Source organism: Rattus rattus, chromosome 3 (genome assembly GCF_011064425.1).
Source record: "Rattus rattus isolate New Zealand chromosome 3, Rrattus_CSIRO_v1, whole genome shotgun sequence".
NCBI classification, from domain to species: Eukaryota; Metazoa; Chordata; class Mammalia; order Rodentia; family Muridae; genus Rattus; species Rattus rattus.
Genome location: NC_046156.1, coordinates 50,172,498 through 50,186,187, shown reverse-complemented (window position 1 = coordinate 50,186,187; position 13,690 = coordinate 50,172,498). Strand labels below are relative to the sequence as shown.

The window sequence follows — 13,690 nt, the reverse complement described above, 5'->3', positions numbered from 1 at the left end:
TGTCACCACACCCGCTACCTGTGTCAGAACCCCTGAGGGAGGGACCTGGGAAGAGCATCTTAAACAGGCTCCCTAAATGCCTCAGCCAGCCATGTAGGGACTTATGTTCCCATCTACCTCAATGTCCTAAGAGGCTACACAGGAGGCATGAGGTGGGAAGGGTGTCATCCTTCCAGAATACACACTGTGGACCTAGAGCCTCAAGACCCCTTCAGAAGGGGTGAACTGGGTGAGGCTCGATGGGACCTCTTCTCCTATAGACATCTCAGTCAGTGTGCACACAATCCACTTCATCCATGCCACGCGCCTCAGAATGTGCTGTACCTCACAGGCTGGCAGCATACATTGTAATCCGGGCGCTCAGAAGCGTCGGCAGGACTGACGGCCTACGTTATACAGCGGCCCATGTCATACTCCACCAGAGTGTCTTACCACTCTGCCACCCTTCCTCTCCCTCCGCCAACAGAGACCTTCACGTGCCTCATTAATTAAATAATCTTTTTATTTCTCATGCACTAGGAAAAATGGGTCATATGAAACACTGTTCTTCATAGCAAAGGCCTCGTCTAGAACATAACACAGGAGGCGAGCTGGGAACTGGGTCTGGTCAAAGACCTGGAAACCCCAAAGAAGGCGCCATCTCCAGGGCTGGTGACAGTCCCAGCACCTTCCAACTGCAGCAGCCTCCAACTATAGACGGCTCAGGGCAGCTGCCCCTCACACGGGGGTACAAGGGAGCTGATAACAAAGGAACACGTGGACTGGGGAGGAACTGGAGGCTGATGAGCGGTGGTCCAGCCCCTCAGGCTAAGCCTCCGGGGCCATGAGTGAGCCCAAGTCCTGCTCTGCCCAGCACAGACCAGCTGGGGCCTCAGAGGCTGAGCAGCCAGGGCCGCAGCAGAGATATAATGATCTCCTGCCCCATGGCCACACACACAGGAGGGAAACTCAACCTGAACTCTAACCAAAGCCTGGGCTTCCAGGGCTCAAGGGGCCAGCCCCACACAACCATCCCAAGCCCCTGTGGACACTGAAGACACCGTAGGACAGCCAGACTTCTGACGATTCTGGGACGGGTCACTAGCAGGGCCAACCTTTAAAATCTCAGCCATCAGGTACCCCCTGAGCTGAGACAATAACGAAGCAGATTCTTGGACTTGGCTTTCATTGAGGTGGCCCAGAGGCAAGACATGGTCAAAGACATGCAGGACAGAGACATAGCACGGAGACATGCAGAGACCACACCAGGTGGGAGGGGTCTGACCACAGACACAATCAAGTCGCTGAGATGGGGCACGCACTGCAAGGCCAGATTCACTACGGCCCAGGGCTCATGACAATGCCCACTTCCTCTGGGATGGTCTCCAGCATCTCACTTTGGACGGCCTGTGTGATCAGCGCCAGTTCCTGGCACAGGGTCTCGTAGCGGTAGCCTACTCGGATGTCCGGCACATTGGTGCGGCGGATGTCGTTTCCCTCAGGGCCCTCCTTGGTATAGTTGGGTCCCAGCCAGTGGCTCTTCACCTGCAGGGGCGTAGGTAACAGGGAGAGACGCAGTAGATCCAATGACCACAGGACCCAAAGTGCAACGGGAGGGAGAAAGGTGATGCCAGCCCCAGGCAGGTTCAGTGTCGTACCTTGTGAGAGAAGCCGCTCATGAGCACACTGTTACGGGCCAGTTCACACATATCACAGGAGCTGAGCTTCCACACCTGGGTGGCGATGCTGTACTCCTCCATCAGGGGCTCCTGCACAGGCCAGGTTCCTTGAGGGAGGCATCAGGCCCTGTCCTCCCTCCCTCCCTCCCTCAAGGACTTAGCTAACAGTTGCTAAGTTCCACCAGCAAGGGGGCAGCACCAACCCAGAGACACCCAGTATCCCCCAGACACCCGGCCTTGGCTGCCCTCCCGCTGGCCTGGGTCTGACCTTGGTGAAGTGGAACTGCAAGGGGTCATCCGTGGACAGCGAGACCATGAGGCCACGGGACAAGTACTCAGGGAGAGGGTTCCGGTGGTAGCTGAGGAACAGGCTGTTGTTGCTGAGTGGGGACATGGCAATGCCAATCTGAGCCAGGTAATACAGGTACTGCAGGACGGGGGCCTGGGCAGGTAGGAGGAATGGAGGACTTGTCAGGTGGTCTCAATGCTGGGAGGGCCTGCATGCTGGTTCTGGGGCTCAGGGGAAGGGGGTGTGGGGGTCCAGGCCAGGTCCCACATAAGAATGATGAATCCTGGGCTGGGCTCCCCAACTAGAGGATGGGTGGGAAGAGCTAATTATATTGGGAAGGAGGAATCTGATCTCATGGCTGGGGGAGGAGGAGGATCAGGAAGACAAACAGCTGCATGTGGAGGCTGGGGGTGTAGACCCTGACCTTGCGCAGAAGCAGCCCGTGGGAGATGTTCTCGGCCAGCATGAAGGCTGATACCAGGTGGTGGATGGGCCCAGCCTCCCCACAGTGGGGCCTCAGCACAAACGTATGGAAACCTCTCTGCCTGAGGGGGATGAAGACAGAGTCAGCTCAGAGCTTGGGCTCGCCTAAGCGCGCCTGCCCCCAGATCCCACATCACTCCTATGTGTGTACTCCAGCTAGTGACAGGCAGGGGGAGCTAGGAGAGAAGACAGGGCAGGGAAGGATGGAAAAACTAAGTCTAAGGGCAGAAAAAGAGTCTGTCGGTCTGGGTGCAGGAGCAATGGGTGTGTCGGGGCACTTGTGACCTCAGCTCAGGGTGCTCAAAGCGCAGCGAGCAAGGGTTCGACACTCCTGGTGTAAGCACCTGCGCAGATGGTTCAGCATGGCCATGTTAGCGAAGGTGTAATACAGGTAGTAGGCATAGGGAGGGTTGTCCTCCTCCACCCAAGCTTCTGGGAGGGGACTCTCCAGGTTGAAGACATGGTTCTCTGGCTTGGACTCATCATCCACACTGTCAAAACCATCCACCTGGCAAAGAACTGGTGGTCAGGCCCATAGCCACGGCTGGGCCCGAGCCCAGGCATCCTGCCCCTCCCGGCCCATGCCACCCCTCACATGCTCCAGGAAGAGGTGCAGCTCTGGGTGGCTGGCAGGGTGCACAGTAGCTTCAAACAGTGGCAGGAAGATGTTCTCCAGCATCTCTTGGAAGTTGGCCAGCTGGCCCTTGGTGCGGTACACATCACTGCAGGGAGACAGGGGACAAACATGCAGGTCAGGGCCAGCAGCAGGCCAGTAGGAGTCAACGCTGTCAGGAGAAGCACCGGGGTGCATCTGAACCACAGTGGGGGAGTGGGACATCCAGACAAACCAGGCTGGACCGACTGTGGGTTGGCCTGGGAGACCTGTCCTGGCACTCAAGAGTGTTCAGCACTGAAGGCTCGGCCGCTCAGTTGAGCAGGAGGTAGGCCCTGGCCCCTTGTACACCTATGGAGCCTCCACCCCACTCTAAGGGACACTCACAAGAGGCGGGGCACCTGCACCAGCCAGCGGACATTGGGCGAGTGCACTCTGTGGTTCACTGCCCAGCGGGCCAGCTTGTCCCACTCGTCCCTCGAACGCCCGTAGATGGACAGCCGGAGCTCTGCATTCTGGTATTTGCTCTCCTCCAGGTCTGACATCACCTCCTAGACACCAGAAGCAACGACACCTAGGTTCCTCCCTGCCCCGTGTACCCACCACATGTCTCATCAGGCCTCTCACCTCCCTCCTCCTGTCCCTTGAGCCCTCCTACACATGGGCTCTAGCTCAGCAGGGGAGAATGGTCTCCATACCTTGATAATGTGAGCAAAGTACTTCCCGGAAATCTTGTTGTCAGTTTTTATGAAGATCTCTCGGAGGACAGACTCCCCAATAGGGTTGTATTTGGCGTTGAATTTGTCAAATCGATGAAAGGTATTCCTGTCCTGGAGGAGATGGGAAGGCCTAGGTCACCCCTGATCCCTGGCCCCAGTACTGACCAACACCCCAGCCCATCCCACGGGACAGACCGCGTGCACATCCAGCGTGTCCACACTTAAGTCGTAGGCTGTGAGGTTCATGCTCTCGAAGACTTCTCGCAGCGTCTGCTCTCGGCCCTGCTCCACATGCACGATCTCCTCCAGATGCCGCTTCATCGCCCGCTTGATGAAGCGCAGCAGATGCTTCTGGTTCATGCAGGACGAGGCATGGATGTGTGTGTCCACCTGCGGTAAAGAAGGACTGCTGTGTCCAACCAAGGGTAGGCCTTGGGACTGGGGAGATGGCTCCGCCATCTGTGTTTGTTTGCTATACAAACATGAGGACTGCAGCTGGGATCCACTGAACCCACATAAAAGCCAGCACATGCAGCAGCCTGCCTATCGTCTTAACATGAGGAAGGCAGAGGACATACAAAAGAGAAGCTGGTGAGCCAGACTAACCAACAGCAAAGTCTGGGTTGAAACTGGGTTGAGGAAGAAACTCTGCCTCAATACAGAAGGTGGAAGATACCCAATGTCAACTTTGGTCTCCTGCTACACATGTACACATGCATACACACACACACACACACACACACACACACACACACACACACACGACCACATACTTGCAAACATGCATACACACACACATACACACATATCATACACACACGTACACATATCATACACACATGCACACACATCATATACACACACATACTTGCAAACATGCATACACATACATATCATAAGCGCACATGCACACACATACACATATCATATGTATACACACACACACACGACCACATACTTGCAAACATGCATACACATACATATCATAGGCACACATGCACACATATACACATATCATATGTATACACACACACATGACCACATACTTGCAAACATGCATACACACACATACACACATATCATACACACACGTACACACATATCATTCACACACGCACACACATCATACACACACATACTTGCAAACATGCATACATATACATATCATAGGCACACATGCACACACATACACATATCATATGTATACACACACACACACGACCACATACTTGCAAACATGCATACACATACATATCATACACACATGCACACACACACACACACACATATCACACACACACACACACACACACACACACACACACACACACACACACACACACACACACACACACAAACACACACACACACACACACACACACACACAAACACAAATGGAAAGTTTGGGGGAGTCGGCTCAGTAGGTAAAGGCACCTGCCACCAAACCTGAGAAAGTCAAGAGCTCAGGACCCACATGGTGGGAGAAGAGAAGTGACTCCTGGTAAGCTCCTCTGTTTCCAGTTGCCCACATCCACAAATTAATTAAAATGTAATAAAAGCTTATTCTGTATTGTTAAATTTTAAATTTTATTACATTAAGTCGCATTAATTACAAAAAATTACATTAAAATGAAATAAAATTTTCACTTTTAAAGGAAGGGCCCATGGCCCAAGCTGTAAGTATAAAAGGGCTTTCATATTGAATGCTAGAGGCAGTGGGAGGGACAACAGTCTTTGGAGGAGAGAAGTGGGCCAAGACACAGAGGCCACGAGCTGAGGCCCACCTTACGGATATTGTAGAAGTCCCGGTGTGGCACTTTCTTCTGAGCAGCCAGCTCCTTCATCTCATTGAGCAAAACGTGCATCTGGAACTTGGAGCTCAGGTACTGAAGACGGCGGTAGCAGAATGACTTTCTGGACAGGAAGAGAGGCTCGGGTGAATGCTCCTGGGTTAGTTGAAGACCGGAACACACAGAATAAGGGCAGCCAAGAGGGCAGCCAACTAGGAGTAGGTGACCAGGGAGTGGCAGGAGACAAGGTGACAGTTGTCTGGGGCAGGGCAGGGCAGGACAGGGCAGGGCTGGGGCTAGAGAATCTAGGCTGTGAGACGAGCTGAAGGGACAGGCAGAAACTTACATGGGACCATTGATAATCAGGGCCATCAGCACATTGACGTCAGCTACAAATTCCTGTAGGTCAGGGTATGGAAGCTCCACCTCTGGACAGCTAACACACAGGAAGCTTGGGTGAGGAGGGCAAGCCAAGCAAGCCAATGCATTACTCCATATGGTGTACCCCAACACACGACACCACACTTACTGCTCATCAGGGTCCCTGCGGGTGTAGACATGTACCACACCACGTACCATGCGCAGACCCAAGCCCAGGTCCCCAGGCATGGTGCTTGGCTCACAGTGCTCATATGGGTGCTGTTCCAGCGCAGGGGGGTGCACTGGGGCATCTGCAAAAAAGAGGAAGAATCAAGACTAGGAGCATCACGGCCAGCGGTTGCCCAGTCCATGGGCTCCATAAAGGTACGTCAGAAGCCCCAGGAGTAGCTCTGGTCCCCACCCTCCACCCTCCTGGATATCAAGAAGCTAGAAAGAGCCCGGGGTGAGAGGTCGGGGAGATGAAGACAGGGCAGAAGTGCCTAGGCTCCAAGCCTAGACACCCAGGACAGTTGGGGTTGGAGAGGGATGGGAGCTCCCACCGGCAGACACAGGGGTATCAGGACTCTGTTCATAGGTTCGAGTCTCCAGGGGTTTTTCCGCCAGCTGCTGCAGGTAGCGGCGGGTGGTGGGGCAGAAGCTCTGCAGCGATAGGGCCATGTACTTCTCCCGGATGAACAGTGCTCGCACCACACTTTTGGCTGCATCTAAGAGGTCTGTGAATGGCACCTGAAGATGAGGACAAACAGCCACTTCCTTTGGTCTCTGTGCCATGTCACTTCCTGCCCCCAGCCCCAAAGGCCTCAAACCCAGGAACCTCCAGCCTTCTCTGGTCCCAGCCAATCAGTGAACCCGAAACCTCTTCTACTCCAGGCACCAGAGAAAGAAATACCCTCTCCAGCTCCCACCAGTCCCCCAGGCCAGAACCCTCTAGATCACATGGGTGCAAACTTAAGGCTTCACTCCACACTCACCCCACACTTCTCCTCCCCAGAGATGATGACCCGCTGAAATTCCCGTTCCAGTACCACATCACGTTCCCAAAGACCTCTGTCCCCCTGTCCCTCTCCTTGCTCCTTGTACAGCCTATAGGAAAGAGAGATTAAAAATGGGTCAGAGACAGCCATGGTACAGACCCATCCCCATATCATCTGTGCATGCCCCTCTGCCCTCCTTACTGTAAGTCCGAATCACTGTCTGTCTTCAGGAAATCTTGCTTGGCCCGAAGCAGAATATCTGGCTCCAGCCTAAAGGTGGGAGGAGTAAGGTCTGGTAGAGCAAAAGCAGTGGCTGCAGCATTCAGGTCCCAGCACAGTGCCAGCTTCTGTCTACATAGTATCCTATGTGGTCCATGGGCTTGCCTGTACACCCTGGGCTGTTCTCACCCCACTTCAGAGGTGAGAAAACAGCTCCAGAAGCAAGTTATCCAGTAGACTCAGAGCCTACAGGAAGATGGATCCAGCAGTAGTCTGGTTCCCAAGAATGTGCTCTGTGCTGCCTTCCAGGCAGACCTCAAAGAGACAACGGGACAGGGGACAGGGAAGGGACAGTAATAGGCTCACTTGACATCCTGGCTGATCTGGCGCTCCAGCCGCTGCCTCCGCTCCTCTAGCTGCTCGATGGGGCTTTCCTCCGGGAACTCATAAGGGGCGCTACGGAGCTCACTCTCAGCCAGTGAGCGGCTGAACAACTCCTGGTACCAGGGTGGGAGAGGAGGAAGGTCATGTGGCCGTCAAGACCTCTGCCCCTGTCCTCCCCTGCAGAGCCTGGGCAAAGGGTGAAGGCAGGAACCAGGGTTCCCAGAAATGTCTGAGCATCAGGGCCAGTCAAGCACTGTCCCTGCCTAGAGGATGTCCCAAGATGAGAGGTGGCTGAGGTAGAGGGTATAGCAACAGAGGCAGAGTTTGAGGTGAGGAGGTAAAAGGGTGCTACCTCAGCGATCTCCTTGCATTTGCCATCCATAGACGTGCGAAGGTCGAGCGGGAAATGCTTAAGGCAGGAGGCGGTGCCTGGCAGGGATCGGGTAGACTGCAGTGGAGAGGCCCCCAGACCACTTCGAGGTTCTGCAGAGACATTAGTCCCAAGGTCAAGGGGAGCAGGGACAGGGCCTGCTGGTGCCAGACCCTATTAAAATCCAGGGCATAGACATTGGACAATAATTCCACTGAGACAGAAGAGCCAGCCATATGGGGCACCCCAGAGTTTTCATCCACATCTACACAGAGGCCCTTCACCACCACAGGCTCAGGGATGAGGTCCTGGGCCTGCCTGTGGAGCAAATGGATCCAGCCAACTCTGCAACTTGAGGTGGGAGCAGCCCACTCGTTTAGATCAGGAGAATTTATCTGCCTATGACTATTTCCAAAAAGGGATGTACATGCACACATGTATACACACATGCATGCACACACATGCATGCATGCATGCATGCATGCATACACGCACGCACGCACGCACGCCACGCACACAACAAGCACTCATTCAGGACGCGCGCTTAGTGGCCATACTAAGGATCATTAAGGATCATCAATTTCTAGGGTACTAACCCAGGGTCAGATTTACCCCCGAGAAGCTCTCAAGAAGTGGGCCTGGTTGGCAAGGAACCCGGTCTCCCACTGGAGGCCTGTTCTCTCTCCAGGATCCTGGAGCTGCCAAGATGAGGATGACCCTACACTACCTGTCCCACAACTGGCCAGTCCTCCAAAGGGAGCTGTCGTAGTCTGTGCCACTTGGAGGCCTTAGGATCTAGGCTGGAGGCCTCATGGAGGGCCCTGGGAAAGGGAGAGTTGGAAGCCAGGGATTTTTTCTATTCCCCAAAGGGCAGACCTCTCCATGGGCCCTACCACAAGGCTAACATTGAAGGTCAGAAGCTGCTAGCCTCCTGGGCTGCCTACACTGCTAGCCCACCAGGAAGGAACCTCCCAGAGTCCTTCAACAGTCTCAGCCTCCTCTTGCTGGAGCTTTCCACAGACCATTTGGTTCTTCCTGCCAGCTGTAGAAGACCCATCTCTCCAGAACCCTCTCCCCCCACCTCCACTGGCTTAGAAAAGGACTCGGGCATTATGCCCTAAAGTCTTTGTACCCACTTCCTAGACTCCAGGTACAGTCCCAACGCTGGACAAGAGGGGTCCTCACCCTAGGTCAGAACCCAGCTACCTACTTGCCTTGGTCCCTACTGGAGAGTTCAGGAGTGTACTGCTCAGCAGCCCTGTGCCCCTTGCCTGCCTGTTTGCCTTGTGAAGCTGCAGCCAGTCCCCCAGGACGGCTCAGGGGCTGGCATGGGCTGTACCAAGTGCAGCTATAAGCGGGGGAGACCCTGAGGTGGCCACATGTGGGGGGCTGGGAGAGCTCAGGGAGTTCAGAAATCCAGAGAAGGAGCAGGAGTTGAGAGATGAGAATTGTAGCAGCTCGTTAACCTCTTCCATGCCAGTGAGGCCACCCAGATCCAGGGTCTTGATAGGGACAAACAAGACAAGCTGATGTGGCCAAGGCAGCCTGGCAGGGGAGGGGCCAAGTCTCCTTAAAACCACAGCCTTAGGGGACAGAAAGTGGACACAGCCTGGCTGGCCAAAGAGTAGGAGGAGAGACACAGAGGGAAACCAGCAACCCTCCCCTGAGCCCTGCAGGCTCAGGACAGCTTCCTCTGCCCACCACTGTCTTTTGGGCCCTGACTATGAACTCTGCAAGAGAGACAAGGTCTTTGCTACACAGGAGCTGCCTGGTAGTTGGACCACTGGTCTAATGTGGGTAGGAGATAGTTACGGAGGCTTCCTAGCAGTTCCAAGGCAAATGTCAGGGTGAGAACAGCCTGTTCAGAAAGAGCACCTTGGAATATGGGAACAGCATCTGGAAGACACATAGGACTCTGCCTTTGTTTACTTGCTTCTCTGAACCTCTGGACCCAGGCTATCAGTGGGTGAGAAGTAGCCTTGTCCTACCTGGCCACAGCCCCAGGACTCACAGGGGAATGTCCTACGAGCGTTCTATAAAGCTTAGGTGAGAGCCCCAAGCCCACAGGACAGCAATTGGGGATGCCTGGGACCCTCAAAGCACTTCCCACATGGAGACTCTTCAGTGAAGAGGATGGGAAGGTCTCTGCGCCCAGGGCAGGGTTAGGGCTGATAAGAAGGGAAGAGCACTGAGGAGAAAGGAACTCTGCAGGGATGAGGTGATGCTACTTCTCCCTTGCAGGAGAGCAGCATAGGAGGAAGAAGCAAAGATCAACACCTACCCACGGAACCCAGGGTTCAGATCCTAGGCCAGGTGGTGACAGCACACACCTTTAATCCCAGCACTCAGTAGGCAGGGGCAGGTGAATTTGTGAGTTCCAGGCCAGCCTGGTCTACAGAGTGAGTTCCAGCACAGCCAGGGCTACACAAAGAAACCCTGTCTCAAAGACCAAACAAACAAAAAGGAATCCAGAGGCTTCTTAAACACAGTAACTCTTTTGCTTTACCGGGACCACGCCTGAGGCCTTGTGTAAGCTAGAGAAGTCCTCTACTACTGGGCTATATCCTCGTCCTTTTCTACTTTTACTTCTAGGCAGGAGTCTAAGTGTCTAAGTGTCTGAGCCATGATCCTCCTGCCTCAGCTTCCCAAAGAGCCAAGCCACCAACTACTTCCAAAACCCCTGAAGGCAGACCACAGAGCCGCAGAAATGAGGACAAGGCACTCATTTTAAACCCTTTCCTATGAGGTAGCCCTGGACCTACAGAGAAGCGTTAGGTGAGTAGGAAGGGTCCCAGCAGCCAGAGTCATTCTCCCAGTCTGCCACATAACTGTAAAAAATTACTTGGGACTCACCAGAGGTGAGACACAGTGAGAGCCTCCACTCTCCCAGGCCACGACCATCTCCCTGAACCCGTGCCAAAACTCGGCATTTACGACACCACATATACACACATACAGGCGAAAGCCAAAGGGGGCTACTCCGTCAGCTCCAGGATTCTGGTGCTTAGTCCATCACCTTGACTCCAGGCCTCCTAATTCATTATCAAGGCTGCTCCCTAGGCTTTGACCCCAAGGACAATATGCTCTCATGGTCTAAGCACCTAAGGGTCTCTGGTTCAGCAACAGAGTAACCAGCACAGAGCGAGCCCCAGGGCATTCACCTAGAAAACAGATCCAAGCACAGAGAACATATCTCAGTACAGTACAAAGCCTAGACAGGTATATTCCGCAGTGTAAGAATAGCTAGAGGAGGCCAGTCAGGGTGTAAATACGGGCAGCTATAGGGGGTTAATAATACCCAATCAATCACCAAAAGGTCTTTCTTTAGCCATTACACTTGAGAGCTGCTGACACTCACACCCCTGGAAGCACAATCTCTAGTAGCTAAGTCCTCAGCTGGATGGACTACACGATCAGCTGCAAATGGTGCAGAGGTGTCCACCTAGGCCCATTAGGAAACCAAAGGGAAGGGTGCAGCGTGCACAGCCTGCCAGCCATCCCAAGGACTCCCCACACCCCTGAAGAGACTCACAACACAGACCAGGGACAAGCAAACAGCACAGATACTGGCAATGGAGCCCCAGCTCTGGTGTATGTGCTAGCAATACACGATCCCATATGTCAGACCCCCGCCACCCCCACTCACCAGTGAGGGAGTGCTAGATCTAGGGTCTCGGAAAGAATAAGGAAAGGCAAGTAGAGTCCGAGCCTGACTGGTGTAGGCACAGGCACCAATCAGAGTAGCCAGTCCGCAGACAGTCCCACACCCCCCACACACTCCATTCACATACACTTCACATGCAGCATCTGCACAAGCGGACACGTGTGCATATACACCGCTTCTGCACCCACATTCACACCCACTCCTTGTTACGGGAGGGCAGCATCCCTGACATGGAAACCTCAGGCACCCCCTCCCATTTCCCTCCCAGCGCCACCAAGCCAGCCAGTCAGCCCTGGAACCGAGGTCGAGAGGCATCATTGCAGAGAGGGTGCTGCAGAAGGGGGACCTTCTCAGAGGCATTCAATGGCCTGGACAAGAGGAGGGGGAGCCCATGCCTGAAGCCAAGAACTCTCACCTGGAGCAGCAGCGGAAGCTTGCAGGCTGGCCCGCTTCTTAAAGGGATATTTGGCCTTGGACTTGCCTGGGCCAGGATAGGATGCCATGGCTGGGGCCAAGGCGACAGCGGAGGAACCTCACCAGCTGGGGCCAAGCTCTCCCACATCCAACCCCTTCCTCCGCCCCGCCCCCAGCGGGAGTGACTGATGCAGGAAGCAGCGCCCCGCAGGCGGAAGAGGCCCTGGCCACGATTTCTGATGTTGTCTAGGCAACCTCGGGGAGTGGGGCCTCCATCCTGCCCCTTATCCCTCCCTTCCCACTCCAGTCTCAGGAGTGCCGTGTCTGATGGTGGCTAGGACTGAGGTGGGGGTGCAGAGAAAAAGAGATACTGCAGCGCCAGTTCTCAGCTCTTTACCACCCTCACCCCACCTCTGGAACCCTCATACTTTGCCAAAGCTTCAAGGCAAAGAAGCCAAAGGCAAAGAAGCCAAAGTCCAGGCGGGGCTGGTCCAGGCAGCCAGCGAGAAAAATAATAGGCAAGAATACCGCCTGAGCTTCTCCAAGCTCAAAACCCATTTCCTCCAGAGACGGAACAAGCGTACTCATGAAAACCCAGAGCCTCTGGGGCAGAGCCCCCCTCTTTTCTTCTCCATCTGACCCCTGCTCTAGGGACAGCCCAGCTCCGGGAGGAGGCAGAACTGAGAATTCGAGCCCAGGAAGGAGGGGCCTGTCTTGGGAAAATTCCACTGACCGGCAGAAGCTGCCTCCTAGGAAGATAGGAAGAGTAGGAGGCAGGGTCTTGTCTGAGGTCGGTGGGAAAGACCCCAGCCTACTCAGACTTGTCCCTCTGCCTGCACACTCAAGGTCTACTTCCCTGGATCCTTCTAGAAGCTCTTCATATCCCCTAGGTTTTACAGGCATTGTCAAGACCACCCACTTACCACCCGACCAAGGCACCTCTGTCCTGGAGACCCTTTATCACCAACACACGCGCCACACACTTACCAGAGGCCATACTGCCCGAGTCCCGAGTGGCACCACGAAGGCTGCCTACGAAAGTCTGCACAGCGAGAAAGCCCGGCTGAGGAGGGGAGAGGGCCCCCACCGGGGCGAAGTCGCACACTGGCCCCTGCACCGGCACTGAGAAGCTGGAAGGAAGGCAGGTTTTCAAAATGGCCAGCTGGTCGGGGGCGGACTCCCACCGATTTCAGCGGCCAGAATGACCTCAGGAGACCCCGGAGTCGCGACCCCAAGCCCGCACTCAAGAGGAAACAGACCACGTGCTCCCCAGAAAACCGGACCCGGAATTCGCCCAGGGCTTTTTCACCACTTTCTGGGTATCAGTTAGAGATCCGACTCCCGTGGCCGGGCTACGGGGGAGTCACGCAACAGGTGCGACCCCCCGCCGTAATCTTCCGGGCTGCGCGCCAATCTCGCCTACCCCAGGCCCCGCCAAGTCCGCGGCCACGCCCCGTTCGGCCACGCCTCCGGCCTCCTGGCCACGCCCCCACCGTGTTCCCTGTTCCCTTTCGCCACGTGGGCAGCCTCCCGGCCAGCGTTGGCCTTTGCTTGGCCCTTTGGTCTTGGGTGATTTCTGTGTGTCAGTTTCCTCATCAGTAAGATGGGATGAGGTAATGACAACACCTCATCCAAAGAAGTTACTGAGGACTGAATGTAAATACCCTTTGCACAATGCCTGGCACAAAGTCAGGTAGCTATTATTAGGGTCCCAGAATCCGTTTTAAGCAG

At 54.9% G+C, this 13,690-nt stretch overlaps 1 protein-coding gene and 1 pseudogene across 3 annotated transcripts; one reads left to right on the top strand and one right to left on the bottom strand.

Moving 5' to 3' along the window:
* Positions 1-484: 484 nt before the first annotated feature.
* On the bottom strand, positions 485-12,165 carry Ampd2 (adenosine monophosphate deaminase 2). Of its 3 annotated transcripts, XM_032897494.1 has the most exons (18): positions 11,961-12,068; positions 7,864-7,994; positions 7,494-7,624; positions 7,110-7,178; positions 6,906-7,017; positions 6,474-6,660; positions 6,083-6,224; positions 5,900-5,989; positions 5,548-5,677; positions 3,958-4,152; positions 3,742-3,873; positions 3,431-3,594; positions 3,026-3,152; positions 2,775-2,938; positions 2,372-2,492; positions 1,927-2,100; positions 1,638-1,748; positions 485-1,524 (listed from the first exon to the last, which is right to left on the bottom strand). In XM_032897494.1, the coding sequence occupies exons 1-18, from the start codon at positions 12,046-12,048 to the stop codon at positions 1,318-1,320; spliced, it is 2,475 nt and encodes an 824-aa protein (XP_032753385.1). In that variant the 5' UTR covers positions 12,049-12,068; the 3' UTR covers positions 485-1,317. The 3 variants fall into 3 exon arrangements, with proteins under 3 accessions (XP_032753385.1, XP_032753386.1, XP_032753384.1); XM_032897495.1 differs by lacking the exon at positions 7,864-7,994 and having other exon boundaries at positions 11,961-12,165; XM_032897493.1 differs by lacking the exon at positions 11,961-12,068 and having other exon boundaries at positions 7,864-8,011.
* Positions 12,148-13,571, top strand: LOC116895777 (annotated as a pseudogene).
* The last annotated feature ends 119 nt before the right edge of the window (positions 13,572-13,690 follow it).

Excerpts from the sequence above, each read along its gene's own strand:
- Ampd2 (XM_032897494.1), bottom strand. The coding sequence starts at position 12,048 with ATGGCATCCTATCCTGGCCCAGGCAAGTCCAAGGCCAAATATCCCTTT. Across the intron at positions 5,990-6,082 it reads CGCAGGGACCCTGATGAGCA|CTGTCCAGAGGTGGAGCTTC; the intron begins GTAAGTGTGGTG and ends CCTGTGTGTTAG. Across the intron at positions 2,101-2,371 it reads ACGGGCTGCTTCTGCGCAAG|GCCCCCGTCCTGCAGTACCT; the intron begins GTCAGGGTCTAC and ends CTACCTGCCCAG.